Source organism: Plecotus auritus, assembly GCF_963455305.1.
Source record: "Plecotus auritus genome assembly, chromosome: 5".
In the NCBI taxonomy this organism is placed as follows: domain Eukaryota; kingdom Metazoa; phylum Chordata; class Mammalia; order Chiroptera; family Vespertilionidae; genus Plecotus; species Plecotus auritus.
Window position 1 is genome coordinate 32550913 of NC_137776.1, and position 19309 is coordinate 32570221.

At 35.0% G+C, this 19309-nt stretch overlaps 2 protein-coding genes across 2 annotated transcripts in view; one reads left to right on the forward strand and one right to left on the reverse strand.

The window, feature by feature from the left end:
* Positions 1 to 19309, forward strand: part of PSMD1 (proteasome 26S subunit, non-ATPase 1) — a 94204-nt gene that overhangs the window by 36908 nt on the left and 37987 nt on the right. The gene's annotated exons all lie outside the window — the stretch shown is intronic.
* On the reverse strand, positions 1123 to 17445 carry HTR2B (5-hydroxytryptamine receptor 2B; the record flags this gene model as incomplete). Its single annotated transcript, XM_080668743.1, has 3 exons — positions 17082 to 17445; positions 5767 to 5967; positions 1123 to 2012 (listed from the first exon to the last, which is right to left on the reverse strand). The coding sequence occupies exons 1-3, from the start codon at positions 17428 to 17430 to the stop codon at positions 1123 to 1125; spliced, it is 1440 nt and encodes a 479-aa protein (XP_080524869.1). The 5' UTR covers positions 17431 to 17445.

The window sequence follows — 19309 nt, forward strand, 5'->3', positions numbered from 1 at the left end:
GTGATCATTATTTTATATATTTATTAGAGGCCCAGTGCACGAATTCGTGCACAGGTGTGGTCTGGCCAACCTGGCCCCAATCAGAGGATCGGGATTGGGCCTGTCAGGAAGAGGAAGTGTCAGGGCGGGATGTTGGCCAGCCGGCCCACCCCGGATCGGGGTCCAATCCAGGCTGGGCCAGCTGGGTGGAGGGGCCATAGGCGATTGGCCGGTGGGCCCCACCCCCATTTGGGGTTGGGGGGGGCCGATTGGGGGCAGGGCCAGCCACGGGGAGGGGCTGTGGTGGTGGGCTGGGAGAGGGGCCATGAGAGGTTGGCCGGCCAGCCCCACCCCTGATTGGTGTGGGGGGGGGGGCCAATTGGGGACCTGTGGGAGGGGCCATGGGTGGTTGGCCGGCCGGCCCTGCCCCTGATTGGAGTGGAGGGGCTGCAGTCCAGTCAAGTTGGGGCGGGCCCATGGAGGCAGGGCCGGCCAGGGGGAAGGGCCACAGGGGGGTTGGCCACCCTGCCCTCGATCAGGGTGGGAGAGGCCGATATGGGATGGGACCGGCTTGGGGGAGGGGCCACAGAAGGTTGGCCGGCTGGCCCCACCCCCAGATTGGGCTGGTTCACTGTCCGTAGTGGGTATCATAGCGACCGGTTGTTATGGTCGTTACGGTATTCCAGTCACTGGCTTTTTATATATATAGATAGATTCCTAGTCCTCTGTTCCTATCACTGTTGTTATACCTTATGCTTTTAAGGCATTGAAGACAAGGATAATGCTTTGTTTTGTTTTATTTCACTTGTAGCACAGCTTTGCATACAAGCAGGAACTAAAGAAATTCTTATGAAGACATTTTTAAGCCTGAGTTGTATTGATTTACCTAATTTTATTTCATTTGAATACCTCAACATTTAACCAGAGTGCTGGATTATTTTAATTTGCAGCTGTACAAAATGATTTTTTTTCATGGAGTAATTGTGTTCAAATAAAGAAAATTGGATACTCTTAACACATAACTCTTAGTTTAAAGAGATGATATGATACATGAGTTAAGTTTTTTATATAATTCTTGGTACATTCATATCTGCTTCGTCATCCTACTCATCATTATATTAAATGTAAACTGTGTCATTTCTTTTATACATAACTGACTTGCTCTTCAGTTTTGTCACCTTCATTTTCGGTGAGAAGAAGTGTATCTAGTAGAATGATTGAAGAAGACTGAATGGTTGAACTTCGGATCCTCATTGGGCTTTGGTACATGGCAGGATTAATCCCATTTCGTATGCCATGTTTTATGAAAAACTTAGAGTTCTCTGCCATTGGATTCCGAAAGATATTACTGGAGCATTTTCTAAGAGTTTTTACTGATTTTATGGCCCGGTAATTGCAGATGATGTATCGGCCAAATGCATCCCGAAATGTCTTGTTGAAGAGGGTATAGACTAAAGGATTCACGCCTGAGGAAACGTAGCCTATCCACACAAATATCTCCAGGAGCATTTTAAGAGTAGTCTGGTTGCAGGAATCACATAAAACTAAAGTTATGTTTGTAATAAAAAAGGGGCACCACATAAGCAAAAAGAGGAAAAACACAATCCCTAGAACCTTTGAGGCTCTCTGTTCATTGGAAATGGTCTGCAGTGACTTTTTTCCAGCTGTGGACATTCTTCGCATAAGTATATCATGGCTTGAGTTGGGCAGAGTTTTGTCCTTGTGAGAACCATCCAGCATTGCCACTTTTTCAGGTGAGGAACAAGGTGTTTCGTCCCTTTGGAAAACTGTGGACACAGTCAGCCATGTTAGGCGTTGAGGTGGCTTGTTTCTGACCAAGTAAGCTTTCTTTTTTAAAGCATGGATAGTGAGAAAGTAGGTGACAATCATGATCGCCAGAGGTATAAAAAAGGAAGCCAGTGAGCCAAAGAGCATGAAATTGCCAAAACGATCTTTTGTCAGTTCACAAGTGATGTTATTTGGATTACCCACATCAGTTTCTATCCCTTTAATAGGAACTGGAACAGCAATGCCTAAGAAAGAGGAAACAAGATAAATTAATTTTATGACTTTTGATTCTTAGATTAGGTCCTCTTAGAGTTTATTTTAGTGGCTTTTTGTGGTTAGTATATTGTAATTCCTGGTACCCGCAATACAGAATTTGTCAAAGCACTTAATCAAGGGAAGATTTGAAAAATAGAACCTAAGTAAGCAAATTTGCTATTTTTTAAACAGACATTGGCTAGTGATATCAGGTTTATAATTAGGGCTTCCCTAAAGATATAATATATTCATAGAATAGTAGAGAATATCTTCATTTACTCTCCACTTCTCATTATCTATTTTTGTTTGTTGATCTATCCCAGCTTAAGGAAAAGGTATTCAAGAGACTCTGCTTTTATCTTATTCAATGTAGTTAATTGTTCTAAGAGACTTCAGAGTATGTTCATGCAACATCTTAATTCTGAATCAATATCTATTATCTTGACATTACATGGTTTCTTTTAACAGATAGTTTTATCTTTTGATGTTTGTGAATGTCTTTTAACCTTTTCCTTCTTAGGGAAAACTAAGGGGTTCATTGTTTTTAAAAAATGCTACTTAAAATTTTGAGACTATGTGAATCATGAAATTTAGGATTGAATTCCTCTAATAAATATGAAAGAAATGTACCTCATGCTAATTTTCTAATACTTTAAATACTATAAATAGTTAAATATTATTTTGCTTGGTGGAGTAGTTTATTAGGAAGACAAGTAACACAAGGGTTAGCCTGGATCTTTTCCCTTTGAAAGAGCAGATATTTTTTTTAAAGTCTGAATTAATCTTTAGAAACCTCTAGAATCCTTGTGTTGTTTTATGAATCTAAAAGTACTCCTTTATCTGCACAGTCTTTTTATGGTAGCTAAAGAGCCCTTGACAAGAATATCTTTCCTCAAACCCTTTCCAGTGGAGGCCACTGCTTTTTCTACTTTTCTGCAGGACCACCACCAGAAGAGGATTCTGTATACTTAACTATTCTACACTAGGGGTCAGCAAAATACAACTTGAGGGCTAAATCTGGCCTGCCTTCTGTTTTTGTAAATAAAATTTTATTGGACCATAGCCGTATTCATGGTTAACGTATTTCTATGGCTGCTTTTGTTCTGCTGCAGAGTTGAATAGTTGTGACAAGAGCCTGCAAGCCCAAAATATTTACTATTTTGCCCTTTACAGAAAAAGTTGGCTGAACCCTGCTCTACTGTCTTACTTCCAGATAATCATTCCACTGTTCTTTCCAAAAAACATTTCCCTTTTAAAGTCTATTTAATTGACTTATACCACTCTATTCTCCATTTATCTACCAACCTCCTGGACATTTGTTATCTTGCTTGATAGCTCCTTGTTATAGTCTTCCTCTCCACTGTTCCATTGCTAACATCTCCCATGACTTTATCCCATTGGTGACCCTTACACCTTAATTTTATGTTCTTGAACTTCTCAACTGTAATTATTATTGTTGTTTGCACTTCTGAAGCCTTTTTAAAATCCACTTAAAATTATCCCTTATCTAAAATTATGAACTCTGATATTTCCCTTTCTTGCCCTTCTAATCTTCATTGCTGTAGAACTTCTGTTTACTGTTATCTTGACCTCTGGTCCATCCTTCTCTATTTTCACATTCCATTAACCTTATCAAGGTTCACATTACCTTCTCAGCCAGCTTGTTGGCCAATACAAACGTTTCCACTGGTACGTTTTAAACCCTTCCTTTCTTATTCTCCTTTAATATCTTACTATTGCCAAGTGTTACCTTGGATAATCATAAATCCAGAAGAAGAAAGTGAGCTTTTTTAGTACTTTGCAGAATTTAAAAACCGAACTAACCCCATCATCAGCTTTTCTTTTACAAAGTTACTAAATTGTCATTGGTTCTACAAGACAAAGTATGATGAAATGAAAAGAGCATTGATCTTGGCCTTGGTGCTGAAAAGCTGTAAGAATCCTTAAGCCAACCATTTAAACCTCTAGGATTTTTTCTCATATATAAAAGGAAAGAGATTTGTAAGATTCCTTCCAAAGCCATAAATCTGGGGTCTTTTAATTCTTTTTTTTTCCTGCATACTTATATCTTTGTATTAGCCTAATTTATTTCTGTATCTTCCTTGAATGTAAAGATTCTTTTTCTTTTTCTTTTAATCTTTTTTTTTTTTTAATTGATTTGAGAGAGAGAGGAAGGCAGAGGGATAGAGAGATAGAAACATCAATGCGAGAGAAACATTGCATGCCCCTACTGGGGATTGAGCCCAAAACCTGGGCATGTGCCCTGACCCGGAACTGAACCAGTAACCTCTTGGTTCATGGGTCAACGCTAAACCACTGAGCCACACTGGCCGGGCAAAGATCCTTTTTCTTACTCATCTTTGTAGTCTTAGTACCTACCTAGCACATCATAGATGCTCAATAAATTTTTGATCAGTTTATAAGTTCATGTTATCCAGCCTTAATTGAGGCATCACATCTACCAACAGACTGTTTATATATTGGCTTGACCATATTTTACAGTTTCAAATGTTTTAATTCTTAAGAATTCATTTTTCCTATTTTCTTCCTGCCTTTGCCTATTCTTCCCACTCTACCCCAAAAGATGTGGGTCTTTTGAAGTGAACTACTTTAGGTTTCCTCCTCTCCACTGTAAATATTGGTAATTGTCACCTGTTATCTTCCATGCCTTTTCCCTAGCTTCCTTTTGGGGAGCCTCTCCTGCTCTATCAGTCAGGCTCTGCCCTCCAAACTGTTTGCAAATCTCTCCATTCTGGATAGACTTGACTTTGACCCTACTTTCTTCCCAAGCCAGAGAAGTAACACTCCTTACTTTTACCTCTAGGCTTTTTAAGGGGTTTGGCCTTGATGTCATTTCAGGAATATAAAGGTTTAATTTCAGTGTCTTGCTTTTTTGCCCCAGTGTTCTTATTCTGATTAGAGAGAAGTCACATCTTTTCTTGCTTTCCTTTTAGATGCTAGGTCTCTTGATTTTTTTTTTTCTTTCCTCTTTGAATGTTTTATACCATGAAGACTTGAATGATCATAGTAATTGTTGTGAATTTGTTTTTCTGATATTAACTTATAAGAGGTTTGAGTTATTTATGCTGTACTTTATGCTAAGATACTATATTATAGCAGCTATTAAAGATGGGCATAGAGGCATAAAACAATTTAGAAGAAATATGATTTCTTTATAAATCATTTCTGAACATCATTTGTATCTTTCTTAAAACTTCTAATTAAACATATTCAAAACACTTAGACGTTTACTGCCTTTAGTATGTACACATATTTGCTTCCAAGATGAATTTATGATCTTTGATACCTGTATACAAAATACTTGGACTGTTGTTTTTTTTCTATTTATCTTCTTAGATGTGATTTAAGATGCTTTTTTGTTGTTATTTTAATATTTTGGGATTCTGTATGCTACCTAGACCTTAGTGATCTGTTAACAAATATGAAAACTGTTTTTAGACTTACTCTTCCTGCATGTCAAAATCAAAACAGGTTGATATATCAGTAAACATGGAAATGGTTCTTTCTGAGGACATGAACTTTTCTGCTTTTTTATACTTTTTGCTGATAGTATGGTTTAGGAGCTGTATGATTAATGTAATGGCATAGGAGCTTGTGTAGATGTGTCAGTAAGCTGCCTTGACTTTTTTGTGCTGAATTTCGTGGCCCACCAGGCCTGGAATTCTAGCTAAATGGAACCAAAGGCTATATATACCACCCTGCACCCTGACATTTCCAACATACCTATTGAAATTAACCACACCGCTGTAATCTTGATGAATGCTGTAGCTCGTGAGTTATACTGATTAGCCTGGATTGGCTTTTTGATGGCTATATAACGATCCACTGAAATGGCACAGAGATGCATAATGGATGCAGTAGAAAAAAGAACATCAAGAAATAACCAGGCAGGACATAGAACAAAGGGGAGGGGCCACATAGCCTCTGAAAGAAAGAAAAACAAAACAAAAACATTTCTTCAGCAAAATGACAACCTTCAATCTGCAGTTTTTCTTCAAAGTGCTACATATTTTTTTGACCTTTTTTTTGTTTACCTGAAATTTAATATCAAACTGCAAGATAATGTTTAACTTCAGATAATGGAATCAATAATTTTAAAAATATATTTCTGCAGATGGTACCTTCTAAATATATTTTTTGTTCTTATAATTAAAACCCTTTTCTAAATCAGTGTGTAGCATTATTGTGACCTTTGCTGTTTTGTCTATCCTTTTGTGATTTTAAAAAAATTTACAGGATGTTGTACCTGGAACTTGACCTTGCTATTCAAATAAAATTTTATTTTTAAGCTGCTGTTATAAAAGAAGAAAACCTCTTACTATATGGAGGAAGCAATATAATGTGGCAAAAAAAAAAAGAGTATTAGAATGAAATTCTCAGTGATACCTGGGATTTGGGCTCACTTCTAGCATTAACTAGCAACATGAACCTTGTATAGCAAACTCATTTGGTGAAATTATTTGAGTTTTCTTTTTGACAGAAATGGCTCTTAAATAAAGTTTGTAAAAGAAATGGCTTCAGGTTATGCTGAGGAAAAGTGAATTATTATCCTTTCTAGTCCCATCATTCACTTCAAGTTACGGAGATGAAATAAGTGATACAAACTTTTCGTTTAAACAAAATCTCATGATTAGACATAGTACTTAATTTAACAAACTCTTATTTTTTTAAAAAAAACACCATATACCTCATACAGTCTTAAGCATTTAAGAAATATAAACTTTTTTAAAAACTAAGGTTTTGGATATGGTATTCAGTATTCTACATAGCTTTCCAATAAATTTACTTATACAAGTATCCATACATAAGAGATTTTCTACATTATGTATTATGCATATACCCACTACATACAGATTTGTAGTTTCAAACTAAAATGTATTTTACACTGGCCTGTGTGTCTCAGTTGGTTGGGTGTCATCCTGTGCACCAAAAGGTTGTCAGTTCAATTCCTAGACTGGGCAAATGCCCAGGTTATGGACTCAATCCCTGATAGGGGACATGCATGAGGCAGCCAATCTATGTTCTCTCACATTGCTGCCTCTCTCTCTCCCTCTGCATCTCCCCCTCTCTCCCTCCCGTCCCTTTCCTCTCTTTATAAAATCAGTAATAAACATCTTCAGGTAAGGATTACATAAATCATTTTTACAGCTTGTCCTATGTCCGCTGACAAAATATAAACTACTTTTCCTGGGTTTTGCAAGTGTATCTAACTTTGACCGGCATAAGATGATTGGGATAATTGAAGGAGGACAAAGATAACTTCTCAGGATTTCAGAGCACCAACCGGCCTTTTTATTGTAAACTGTTTAAACTCAAGAAGCCTAGGAGTGGAGAGAGATTAGCATCCTAGACCAACAAAAAAAGAGAGAGAGAACATAATTTAGAGAAAGAAGTTTTATAGACTTGAATTTATTTGTTTTTTTCAAGAATCAAGTAGGATTTCAGTGAAAAAAATATTTGGATACTTCACAGAAAGGTAGCCAGGTCAACATATTAACATGTTTCTTCTTAGGAACATAATAACAAAATCAGTATGAATTTTTGTTCAGAAAGGGTAAATTATTGCGTGGTATTTGTTTCCATGTTCAGCAGCTTCTTTAAAAAAAGTATTAAAGCATCAGGTGGAAGGAGTAATTCATATTCTTAAGTAAATTACTATTACCATATCATTCCTACTTCACTGAATTGGGGGTGGGGATAAGGGATGAAGATAATAAATTATAGAGTCACTGAGCTGGAAGGGACCTTAGAGATTATATCACTGATTTTGCAGATGAGTGAATTCAGGTACAGTTAAGTCTCTGAATATGAGAGGGATCATTTAATTATCAAAACTTGAAAGTATTCTTTCAAGCCTTGCTGCTCTAAGTGTGCTCTTAAGATCTGCAAGGATCAGCATAACCGGGGAACTTGTTAAAACTGCAAGTTCTTAGGCCTCATCCCAAACACTTGAATCAGACTCTGCAGTTGAACAAGATATCAGGGTGATATGTATGCAATTAATGTTTAAGAAACACTGCGTTCGAAGACTTCCTGGGGAAGGTTGTGTCTGGCTTTATATTTGTTAATGTAGGCTAGGCACTCAGAAAGGAACTTATGGGAAACCTGCAGAAATATTTGTGTGTAGAAAGAATCAATTAAATTTTCTCCCTTTTAGCTGTCTTATTCAGATGTTCTGTTAATTAGTGGGAAAAGACCATAGGCAGTCAAAGGTAGCAATGTTTGACCTGAGCTTAAGCAAACCAGTAGTCTAAGTAGAGTGAACAGAGTCACGTATGATTAAGAGTTTTGCAGTGTATGCCCTGACCGGTTTGTCTCAGTGGATAGAGCGTCTGCCTGTGGACTGAAGAGTCCCAGGTTCGATTCCGGTCAGGGGCATGTACCTTGGTTGCAGGCACATCCCCAGTAGGGGGTGTGCGGGAGGCAGCTGATCGATGTTTTCCTCTCATCGATGTTTCTAATTCTCTACCCCTCTCCCTCTGTAAAAAAATCAATAAAATATATTTTTTTAAAAAGTTTTGCAGTGTAAACTACTTAAAGTGATCTATATTCTGAACTATCCTGAAGTTCTAGATTTAGGACTGAGTAGGAAATAGAAAAATGCTCAAGTCTGGAGCTGTATCCACAGATATTGATCATAGTTAAGGATTGTAAAAGGCAGGTAATTAATGTATCTTAGGCTTTATTTATTTTTATTGTTATTATTTTAAATTTTATCTTTATTGTTGAAAGTATTACAAATGCTTGCTCTTTTTTTCCCCATTGATCCGCTCCACCTCACTTCCACCCCCTTTCCAGGCCTTCCCTGCACTGTTGCCTATCCATGGTTTATACATATATGCATACAAGTTCTTTTCAATGGGTTGCTAATAATTTTTAAACTTGCCTATTTAGCTATTCTAATTATGGGTTATATTTTTTAAAATTAAGATCTGGAAAATTTTAATCGTAAATCTAGTAGCCATGAATGGGAAGCCACAAAGAACTCTCATATAAAAAGAACATGTCTTTGGAATTATATTATCTGATCCACATATTCCTCATTGTGGGCTAAGAGGGAAAGTTCTTTAGTGCTAATTTAATTAAACCTATGAAGCCTTGTTAGCCTCATTTTCCAATGAATTTATTTTATAACTCCAGTTTTGGAACAGGTAATAGGTATTAAAGTCAGTTCAGATTGCTATAATTTTGTTGATTCAATGCTTTCTTATTGATAAATGTAGAAATATTGAGGCATGGAAGAGAATTTTCTTTGAAAAGGAAAGAGACTGCCCTAGTCGGTTTGGCTTATTGGTTAGAGCATTGGCCCGTGGACCTGAAGGGTTCTGATTCAGTTCTGGTCAAGGGCACCCGTACCTTGGTTGCAGGCTTGATTTCAGTCCTGGGATGCGTGCTATATCTCTACATTGATTTTCTTTCTCTGTCTCTCCCCATCCCTTCTACTCTCTCTAAAAATCAATGGAAAAAATATCCTCGGGTGAGGTTTAACAAAAACAAAAAAAAAGAAAAGAAAAGAGAGAGACTATGAGATTTACGATTAAGGGAAATGGATCGTTAGGATTAAGCTTTATGATTCCAAGTTTCATGAAATACTAGTGAATAGACATTTTATGAAACTAACATAAAATAGATGACTATATTAATAGAAATATTTTATACAAAGAAAAAAGAAAAAAAGGTTTATCTAATTGCCTAAATGGATTCAGGTAATCTAAGAATTTATACAAATTAAAAACAATTCTAGACATTCTTAGTTTATAAAGCAGTGGTTCTCAACCTTTCTAATGCCGTGACCCTTTAATACAGTTTCTCATGTTGTGGTGACCCCCAACCATAAAATTACTTTCGTTGCTACTTCATAACTGTAATTTTGCTACTGTTATGAATCGTAATGTAAATACCTTGTGTTTTCCGATTGAGAACTGCTAGCGGGGTCGCCTAAGACCATCGGAAAACACAGATATTTACATTACGATTCGTAACAGTAGCAAAATTACAGTTATGAAGTAGCAACGAAAATAATTTTATGGTTGGGGGTCACCACAACATGAGGAACTGTATTAAAGGGTCGCGGCATTCGAAAGGTTGAGAACCACTGTTATAAAAGGACTTTTTCTAGTTCATATGCTTTCATTCTAAAATTATCTTTTCAGTTAGTATGAATTTCATAGGCTCAGGGTAAGAAAGGTTTCTTACTATTCAGAATAACTATAAAAGATTCAGTTGATATGGTAAGATAGGTTAACTATTCCAAAACTGTGTTGTTTTTATTGGGAGTTTCAATTTTGTTTTAACAATTTATAATTTCATATATTTCTTGTAATGTATTGTGTCCAGCTTAGTTCCATGAGAACTTATTTAAAATGGAACAGTTGCAGATTTACATAAAAAGAAAGAAAGGTATTTCTAAGAGTCAGTCTATGGGAAATAAGTTATCAGATAGTTGAACTAAATTACTGCTACCCTGCTTGACCAGTATGGCTCAGAGGTTGAGTGTTGGCCCAGGAAGGATTTGTCATTCAGGGCACATGCCTAAGTTTCAGGCTCCATCCCCAGTAGGAAGGCGAGTGGAGGGCAGCTGATCAATGATGTTTCTATCCCTCTCCCTTCCCCTCTAAAAATCAGTGAAAACATATTATAAAAAAAAATCACTGCTACTCTGGGGTCTAAATTTGTCTTTTTCATAAAAACAACAGAAGATGGAAAACATTTAAATTATATAGCATTTGTTGTCCTGTAAAAAGAAAGCACACAACTTTTCTCTGAAAAATATCTCATTGTGTACCTCTTTCCCCCACCCACTTTCAAATAAATTTAAAGAAGAATTTAATTTCAATAAGGTTTGAATAATTGCATTTCTATGAGTGCCTGAACTAATTACAAATTGATAATTATAGAAGCAAAACAAGTCTTAGATGAGTCTTAGGTTATAGGCAGCTCATTATTTATCTAAAATATTCGTAGCATAGGAAGTATTTATCTCCATCTTTTGAGATCTTGCTTCCAGATGTATCCTCTCTTTGGCTCAAATAAATTTTCATAAACATTCAAAAAAATATTAGTAGCACAGGTGTTTTGTTGTCTAAAATGAGGACTTGTATGCTTTAGATACAACCATGCCAAACGGGTGGTGGAATTGCCATTCAGTTAGATACATTTCTATTTGTCTCCCAGACAAGGTTCAACAATGTCATATGCATAGGTCTAATACTTTCCTCAGAAAAGAGGTCTGGCAGTATCTCAAGAATTTATACACATATTGGTTAAGACCCAGCTATTCTGTATCATTTAATATGAAATAAAACTTTTAAAAAACACTGGGTGTCCTGCCTTTGTCCCTAGAGAAAATTCTATGGTCCTCTTGTTAAGAGTGATTTAAAATATAAATGTTGGCTGTATGTTGGATATGACATTTTTGGTTGAAATAATTTCTCATTTCATTTGAGGAAGTAGTTTAATAGATATTAAGAGTGTGAATTCTAGAGTTAGTTCTCCTGGGTTCAAATTATGTCTTTGTTATTTATTTATTTATTTTTATGTCCTCTCATAAAGCAGGGATGATGATGATAATTTTTATAGGGTTGCTTTGAGGATTAAATGCAATAATAAATGTAAAATGTTTAAAACAATGTCCGGCATAGAGAAAGCACTCAATAAATGTACTACTATTGTTTGACAGAAACTAGCCAACTAGCTGAGACATTAAAACACTCCTACTTAGAAACAATAACCCATATCATCAGTATAAAATCAGTATGTTTATCTCCTGCCTCCATCCAATTGAACTTAAAACTGTACTTCAAAAAAAGGGTATGAGAACATGTTTAACTGTTTAACTTTTCATTTGTAATGAAAATGTGCCTTTTACTAAAGTTGAATTTATTTTATATATAAATGGCAAAGACACCCAACCTATATTCATTGCCATGCTTGTTTTTTTGTTTGTTTTTGCAAAAAACAATCATTTTTTGTGTTTCTTTTTTATTATTTTTTTTGTTTTGTTAATCCTCACCCGAGGATATTTTTCCATTGATTTTTAGAGAGTGGAAAGGATGGGGAGAGACACAGAGAGAGAAACATCGACGTGAGAGAGACACATCAATTGGTTGCCTCCTGCACACACCCCGACCATGCCCAGCGATCGAGCCTGCAATAAGTCTGGGCCATAAGATAGTTCCCTTTGGAGGATTTAAAAGACTACATACATATTTATTTCTAAAGCCTTTCCCCTAGAAGGCTGTGCTGTAGAGTTCACAAAGGTAAATAGTTCATGAGCAGATTAGAGCAGGACAAATTCAAAAAAGACATAGTTTTCAAGTATACATTTTTTTAATCTCAGAAATTTTTATGTTTCCATCTTTACTTTCCAAAAAAGGGAGACATAGATAAGTGCTTTAATTTTTATTATGAAGCTTCTGTTTTGTATTTGTTGTTTTTCCACTACATTTGAGCATATGAAATATTCTGGGGTTAGATGTCTGATGTAATAGTGCTTAAAATGTTTCAAGTGATTTAATACCTATGAAATTTTTTCCTTGGTTTTTAAGTTTTCCACTTTCCAAAAAGAAGTGCCTTTAATTGCTTTGCTCCCTCATTTAATAATTGGATAGAGCAGCATTTTATTACATAAATTTATAACTGATTTTTTTTATTTTACTAGTATACATCTGTTTCCTCTCTGTTTAGACACACATCTAAACTAAATGATATATTTAAGGATATAAACCCTTTTGCATACTATACTGATAATACTTGCCAATTATTAGTGCCTATAATGTCCTAGGTCCTATTTGACAATTTCACAAGACACCTGCAATGTAAGATTTAGCAAACCAATATTACATATAAGGTTATTGGACTCTGATATGTTAAGTGACTTACGTAAGCCAACATAGGAGACCAGGATTCAAAGCCTGGGTGTCTTTCTTGAAACACCGCCTTCCCTCCCTCCGCGCCACCCCGCCCCCTAGACCCCCCCCCCCCCCCCGCAATCCTTTAGCCATTTTATACATCCTCTTTCAACTGTACCACAGATAATATTTAACTTGCAGATCATGAGACATGGGTTAAAATTTAAGTTATAAATAAACCAATAATGACCAATGCTGTAAATATTTATTTAATGAGAAAAGGAAACGTTTAGAGAAATTCTTAAACTGTGAACATCCTTCTTTATATTGGCAAATGATGTTCTGTTTTCCTTTGTGTCCTACCTAATTATTTCTGATGTAGGCATTTTCAGGACTTATGCTGTAAGTTACTAATTTGTGATCCTGGATTTTAGGAATGTATTGGCAAGACAGTAAAAAAAAAAGAAAAGAAAAATAGAACTGCATAATAGAGGTGTTAAGGCCAGAGAGGAACAAGTGACAGAAAAGTTGACAGAGCACAACTCATTTGAAAAACCATGTTATGCCAGGAGTCATAATCTTGGTAAAATAAAAATTCAAACAATATATAATCAAGTATTATATAAATCATTGGTAGAATAAAATATTCCTCAGTATAGTATAAGAGCCACTTTTTAAAATTCAGTGCTCCTCTTTTAAAAATATATATATATATTTTATTGATTTTTTTACAGAGAGGAAGGGAGAGGAATAGAGAGTTAGAAACATTGATGAGAGAGCAACATCAATCAACTGCCTCCTGCACACCTCCTATTGGGGATGTGCCCACAACCAAGGTACATGCTCTTCACCGGAATCGAACCTGGGACCCTTTAGTCTGCAGGCCGACGCTCTATCCACTGAGCCAAACCAGTTAGGGCAGTGCTCTCCTCTTTTTAAAATATTTTTTAAAAATATATTTTATTGGCCGAAACCGGTTTGGCTCAGTGGATAGAGCGTCGGCCTGCGGACTGAAAGGTCCCAGGTTCGATTCCAGTCAAGGGCACGTACCTTGGTTGCGGGCACATCCCCAGTAGGGGGTGTGCAGGAGGCAGCTGATCGATGTTTCTCTTTCATCGATGTTTCTAGCTCTCTATTCCTCTCCTCTCTCTTCCTCTCTGTAAAAAATTAATAAAATATATTTAAAATATATATATATATATATATTTTATTGATATTTTACAGAGAGGAAGGGAGAGGGATAGAGAGTTAGAAACATCGATGAGAGAGAAACATCGATCAGCTGCCTCCTGCACACTCCCTACTGGGTATGTGCCCGCAACCAAGGTACGTGCCCTTGACCGGAATCGAACCTGGGACCCTTGAGTCCGCAGGCCGACGCTCTATCCACTGAGCCAAACCTGTTAGGGCTCCTCGTTTTAAAATTTAATTTTATTAAAATATGAGCTAATATAAAGTTTCTTTGTTACTTTAATTGAATTTCCCTGAGATAACTAAAATCACTCATCATCATAGTGGTAGTTAACTTTTTATGTGTATAGAACTAGAGATACTTTTGTTTGTACAGACTTGCAGACATTCTGAGGATTCTCTCTGTAATGAAAGAAAATATACAAAATCTGTTTCTTCCATTTAAAGTTAGAAATCCTTATAAATGCATTAATTTAGGAAGTCTTACTAATTATTAGCATGTAAAGGGCTGTCAAAATTTCTTAATATTTGAAGTCTTATAATATGTGCAATTTCCAATTTTTGAATGCATTGTTTTGAAGCTTTAAAGAGGGCAGCATGCATTTTCTTCATACACTTTCACATAGAAATACAGTGTTTTCAGTAATGAATTAATGCAATAATGTTTTAAATAGTGGTTAAGTGCTTGGATTAAATCATTAAAAAAAAATCTAACTCTACTATACAGCTTGATTACTGATAGTAAAAGTGTTTGGGGCTATGAAAGATTTTATTTTGTAATTTAAAATTAACTAATGCAGGTTGTCCTCCCAAAAATGTATATACACTTTAATAGCTAATAGCTTAGTTTTGAAAATGAAATATATTTTAATAAACACTGCCTTTATAATTATTCACAGTGTGTGTATACATTTTGGGGGGATACCCTATACTTGAAAGAATGTAATGTAGTTAAAAATACATATATTATTTAGGACATAAATAGAAAGATGTTCTACATATGTTAAAATATGTTGGATTTCCTGCTAACTTTTCTTGCTAAGAATATCTTGGGCCCCAAAACTTTAAATAATATACCCTTAGTTTTCAGCTGCTGGATACCTATTCCCGTGGAATACATGGAATTACCTCTCTTATCTGTTCTTGTGTTTCGTTTGCCACCTCACTTTAATACTGTGGAGCTTTGCCTTTTCAGATTCCTTAACTATTTAGCTGATAATTTATAAGTATCTACCACGATATTTTATATATAGTACATGTTTGATGTTTATGGACTCAGTATATTAAGGTTAAAATTTGCTTCTACATAACTTGTTCAATCTCATTTATTTAACTTACCAATTAAATTTTATGGTAGTAGGAGGTGAACATTTTAACATTTTCTGTATGCCTAGCAAAGCACAGCTTAAGGAGTATGATTTTACATATTAGGCTACTATTATGTATATGGAGATAAGAGCTGGAATCCAGTACCTGACTGTACAATCTTTACTAAATATGCATAAATGTTCCTATATAATCCTCATTTACTGTATTTCTTTTCAATTTTATTGAGAATCAAAATTGTTTAGGTTCTCTTTTAGAGTAAGATTTCTTAATTATTTTTCATGGTTACATGTAGCACTAGATTATTCAAAAGATAATGAATTTATAAAAGGGAGGAGGATAGATAAGTAGATAGTATGAATGATTAGAGAACCTATTAAAGCAGCAGAACTTATTCACTGATTGCTCTGCCACAGAAATTAAAGCCTGTGTAAATATTGGCTTAAAATGGGAAGTTTCAGCCCATCACCATTCGGTTATATTTGGGGGATCAAGTGCTTAATTTTAGATTTCTTTTCTATAAGTATAAAAATGTAACGTTTCAACCTGGATATAATATTTTGAATGGCAGTTTTTCTTCACCTCCTAATATAATTGTAGTTAAATAAATTTTACTTCTATAACCTGAAATATTTTTGTCTTTGCCATATAAGCATAATTCCAAGAAGCCCTATACTCTTACAAATAATCATTTTTCTTAAGCACTTAATGAAGGGAATACCAATTTACACCAAGCATTGAATAAGTTAAATACCCTCTTAATATTGATTCTTAGGAGTCCTCATAATTCATCAGCAGAATTATTTGTGTTTACTCAAAGTCTATAACTAAAGATGATAGACATGAATCAGAAACTACTTACATCATTTTAATATCTTTTTATTATAACAAACTAAATGTCAGTGTCAGACTACATGTCAGGTGCTGGTCACTTACTTTAATAACTTAGAGGTTTGATTTCCTCTTACATATGTATCAAGGACATGAATGGTCAGAAATCATAAAAATTAAACACATGGGTCATCTATTGGGACACTCTGAGCCAGACCATTTCCTTCAGCAACTAAACATAATTTTTTCTTAAACATGACACATGTGTAAGAATTGTGTTTGAGTCTAAATTATACAAACTATAAAAAGATACAACAAGAAATTTTAGAATAATTCTCATTTTAAGTGGTGATTTAAATTAAAATTTAGTGATTCAAAGATCTTATCATTAATAATTAACCCAGTACATAACTGTTACAGAAGTGTCCTAGCTATGGCTTTGTCAAGTAAAAAAGCATTAATAATGGGAAAGTTGAAGTATATGTCCTTCACTATAATTTTTTGGTAATGTATGCAGAATCAGTGAATATTGCTAGATGACTTCAAATTATTTTATTAGGCTAAGGAGGGAGTAGAATTATTTCCAAAAAATTATTTTTGCTTTTTAAAACTACCATAAAACCTGAAACTAATATAATATGTCAACTATAATTGAAAAATAAAAAATGGTTTAATAAATAAATAAAACTAATTAGAAAATTATTAAAAACAAACTGTTTACTCACTATATGTTTTAATAGTCAAGGTCCACCTTTAAAGATTAAGTAAGTATTCATTCTTTACTAGTATAGTATATCATAGTTCTTTGATTTGATGGCAGGAACAAAGTAAAATACTTACCAAACATTATTGTCAAGAGGGCAATTGGCATCACAAATAATCCAACCAGCAAATCAGCCACTGCTAGGGACATTAGAAAATAATTGGTAGCATACTGCAGCTTTTTCTCCAGTGAAACAGCCAGAATAACAAGGATGTTTCCACCAATTGTAGGTATTATCACCATGATTATCAGAAGAGCTGCCCAGCGTGGCTTGTTTCCCTGTTGCTCACCAATCTGTTTCATTTCCTCTGGTATCGATTCTGTCTGTAATCCAGACCAGTTAGAAGAGATTAAGTGATCAAATGAGCTCTGCAAAATGAGCTCAGGAATTGTGCTTTGTTCAGATGTTCTATAAGAGAAAGCCATTCGCTGTTTTTCTGTGATTTGATCGGATTCCAGACAATGGTCAGCATGGTCAGTAGATAAACTGGTCATCTGCTTTTTTAAGGCATTCTTCCCATGCCAAATACTTGAAGCCAAGGTTGATTCCTTCCTTTCAGAACAATTTCAAGTTCTCTAAAATAGAGCACACATGCATCTGTCCATGTCTGTAGGTAAAGCCCAAGTTTAGTATTCTGCAGAGGCTCAGATTTCAGAAGGTTTAAGTGAAAGAAAACGATAGCTGTAAAAAAATACTGTATTAGTTTCTCTTTTTTTTTCTTCTGTTGTGGTAGAGTTGTGTTAGAATTGGAATGTCTGGAAGTTTTCCCTAGGTATAAAATATGTGGATTGCATTATTTTATTTACTTTCAAAAAACAGAATAACACTTGAACTTATAGCCTTACCCTTCAAATAGGTCTCTTGTGCATTTGTGACAGTGCAGCCAGTTTCCACAAACATGTTCCTGATACTTCAATGGTTAAAATAAAAAACGAGTTAACTTTACCTTAAAATATGTACAGAAGAATAGAAACATCAAAGTACTAAATAGTTCTGAATTGAACTTTTTGGTATACACTAGCCACACACCTAGAAACACTCTCAGCCCACCTAAAGTGTAAATTTTTTACCAGCTAGAAATTTTTATTTGAATTTTTTATTTTTCGGACAAGGCTTATCTTAATACTGATATAAATGCTGTTTCCATAAAGCATTTTAGGACTTCTTTAGTTTGAGAGAAGGGGGAAAAAATACAGGTATTACTAGGATCCAAATAATTGTTTTAGTAATTTCATCTTGTAAAGAAAGCATGTTTCTGCAACAGATATTTTTTTCCAAATTTATCACTTTCTGCCAAATTTGAACCAGTTTTTTTATGTTTTAAATAGTAATTTTTTTTTTCTTAACTTTCTCAGTTTCCTTGGAAAGGAGGGGAAGCTAAGAGGAAGATTAAAACATTTATTCATAAAATCTACAGATCCCATATTAAAAATTTTCCATTTAACATGGGTAAATTTTTCATTTTGGTTTTTAAACTACTAAATAGAAATGAAAGATTACAGTAGCACAATTTTTGAAGAAAAATATATTAACTATTATTATTTATTAAAAACTTACCTCTTATTTGCTCGTTTCCATTATCTGCTCAGTAGACCTGCTTGCTGTTGTGACTGAAGTCCTCCTCCCGTTGACTTATTCTGAGCCTCCAGCACTGGCACTTGAAAATAATGAAACTAATGTGTTGTATAGCTGTAAGCATGCCAAGGAGGTTATTTCCTCTTTGATATATTCGTTTTTAGAGAGTAGCAGCATTCGTTATAATTCATAAAATCACCAATGAAATATGTTGAACCAGTTCATGACCCTTATTCAAGTTATATTCTTAAGAGCTCTCTTTAATATTTGGGGAATTATAATAAACCCTGTCGTTTTAGCTTAAGATAGATTTGTTGTGGATTAACCCTGGGCTGTTTTTCCCATTTGAGAAAAAATAAGACACAATCTAGAGATTGTAGAGCTTTCATTCTGTGAAGAGAAGAGTCTGCCCTGTGAGCCTTATAGCAATTTCTAGAGTTCTAATTTCTAGCTGTGAAACAAGATTCTTACCCAGCTTTTTATGCCTTTGCTGTGGAACATAATTTGCTCTGGTTGCAGCCTTATATAGAAAAGCACAGGAAGGCCTGGATTCTACATGTATCATAGGTTTTAGCAGAAACTTTTTCATTGCTTATTGTTAAACAGATGGCCTCTGAATTTGAGAGTTGGTTCATTGGCAGTTGTTTTGTTTTGTTTTTTCACAGATATCTTGGGGAAAGTATATGATATGTAATGGAAATATATTTCTGCTTTATTTCAGAAAATGGA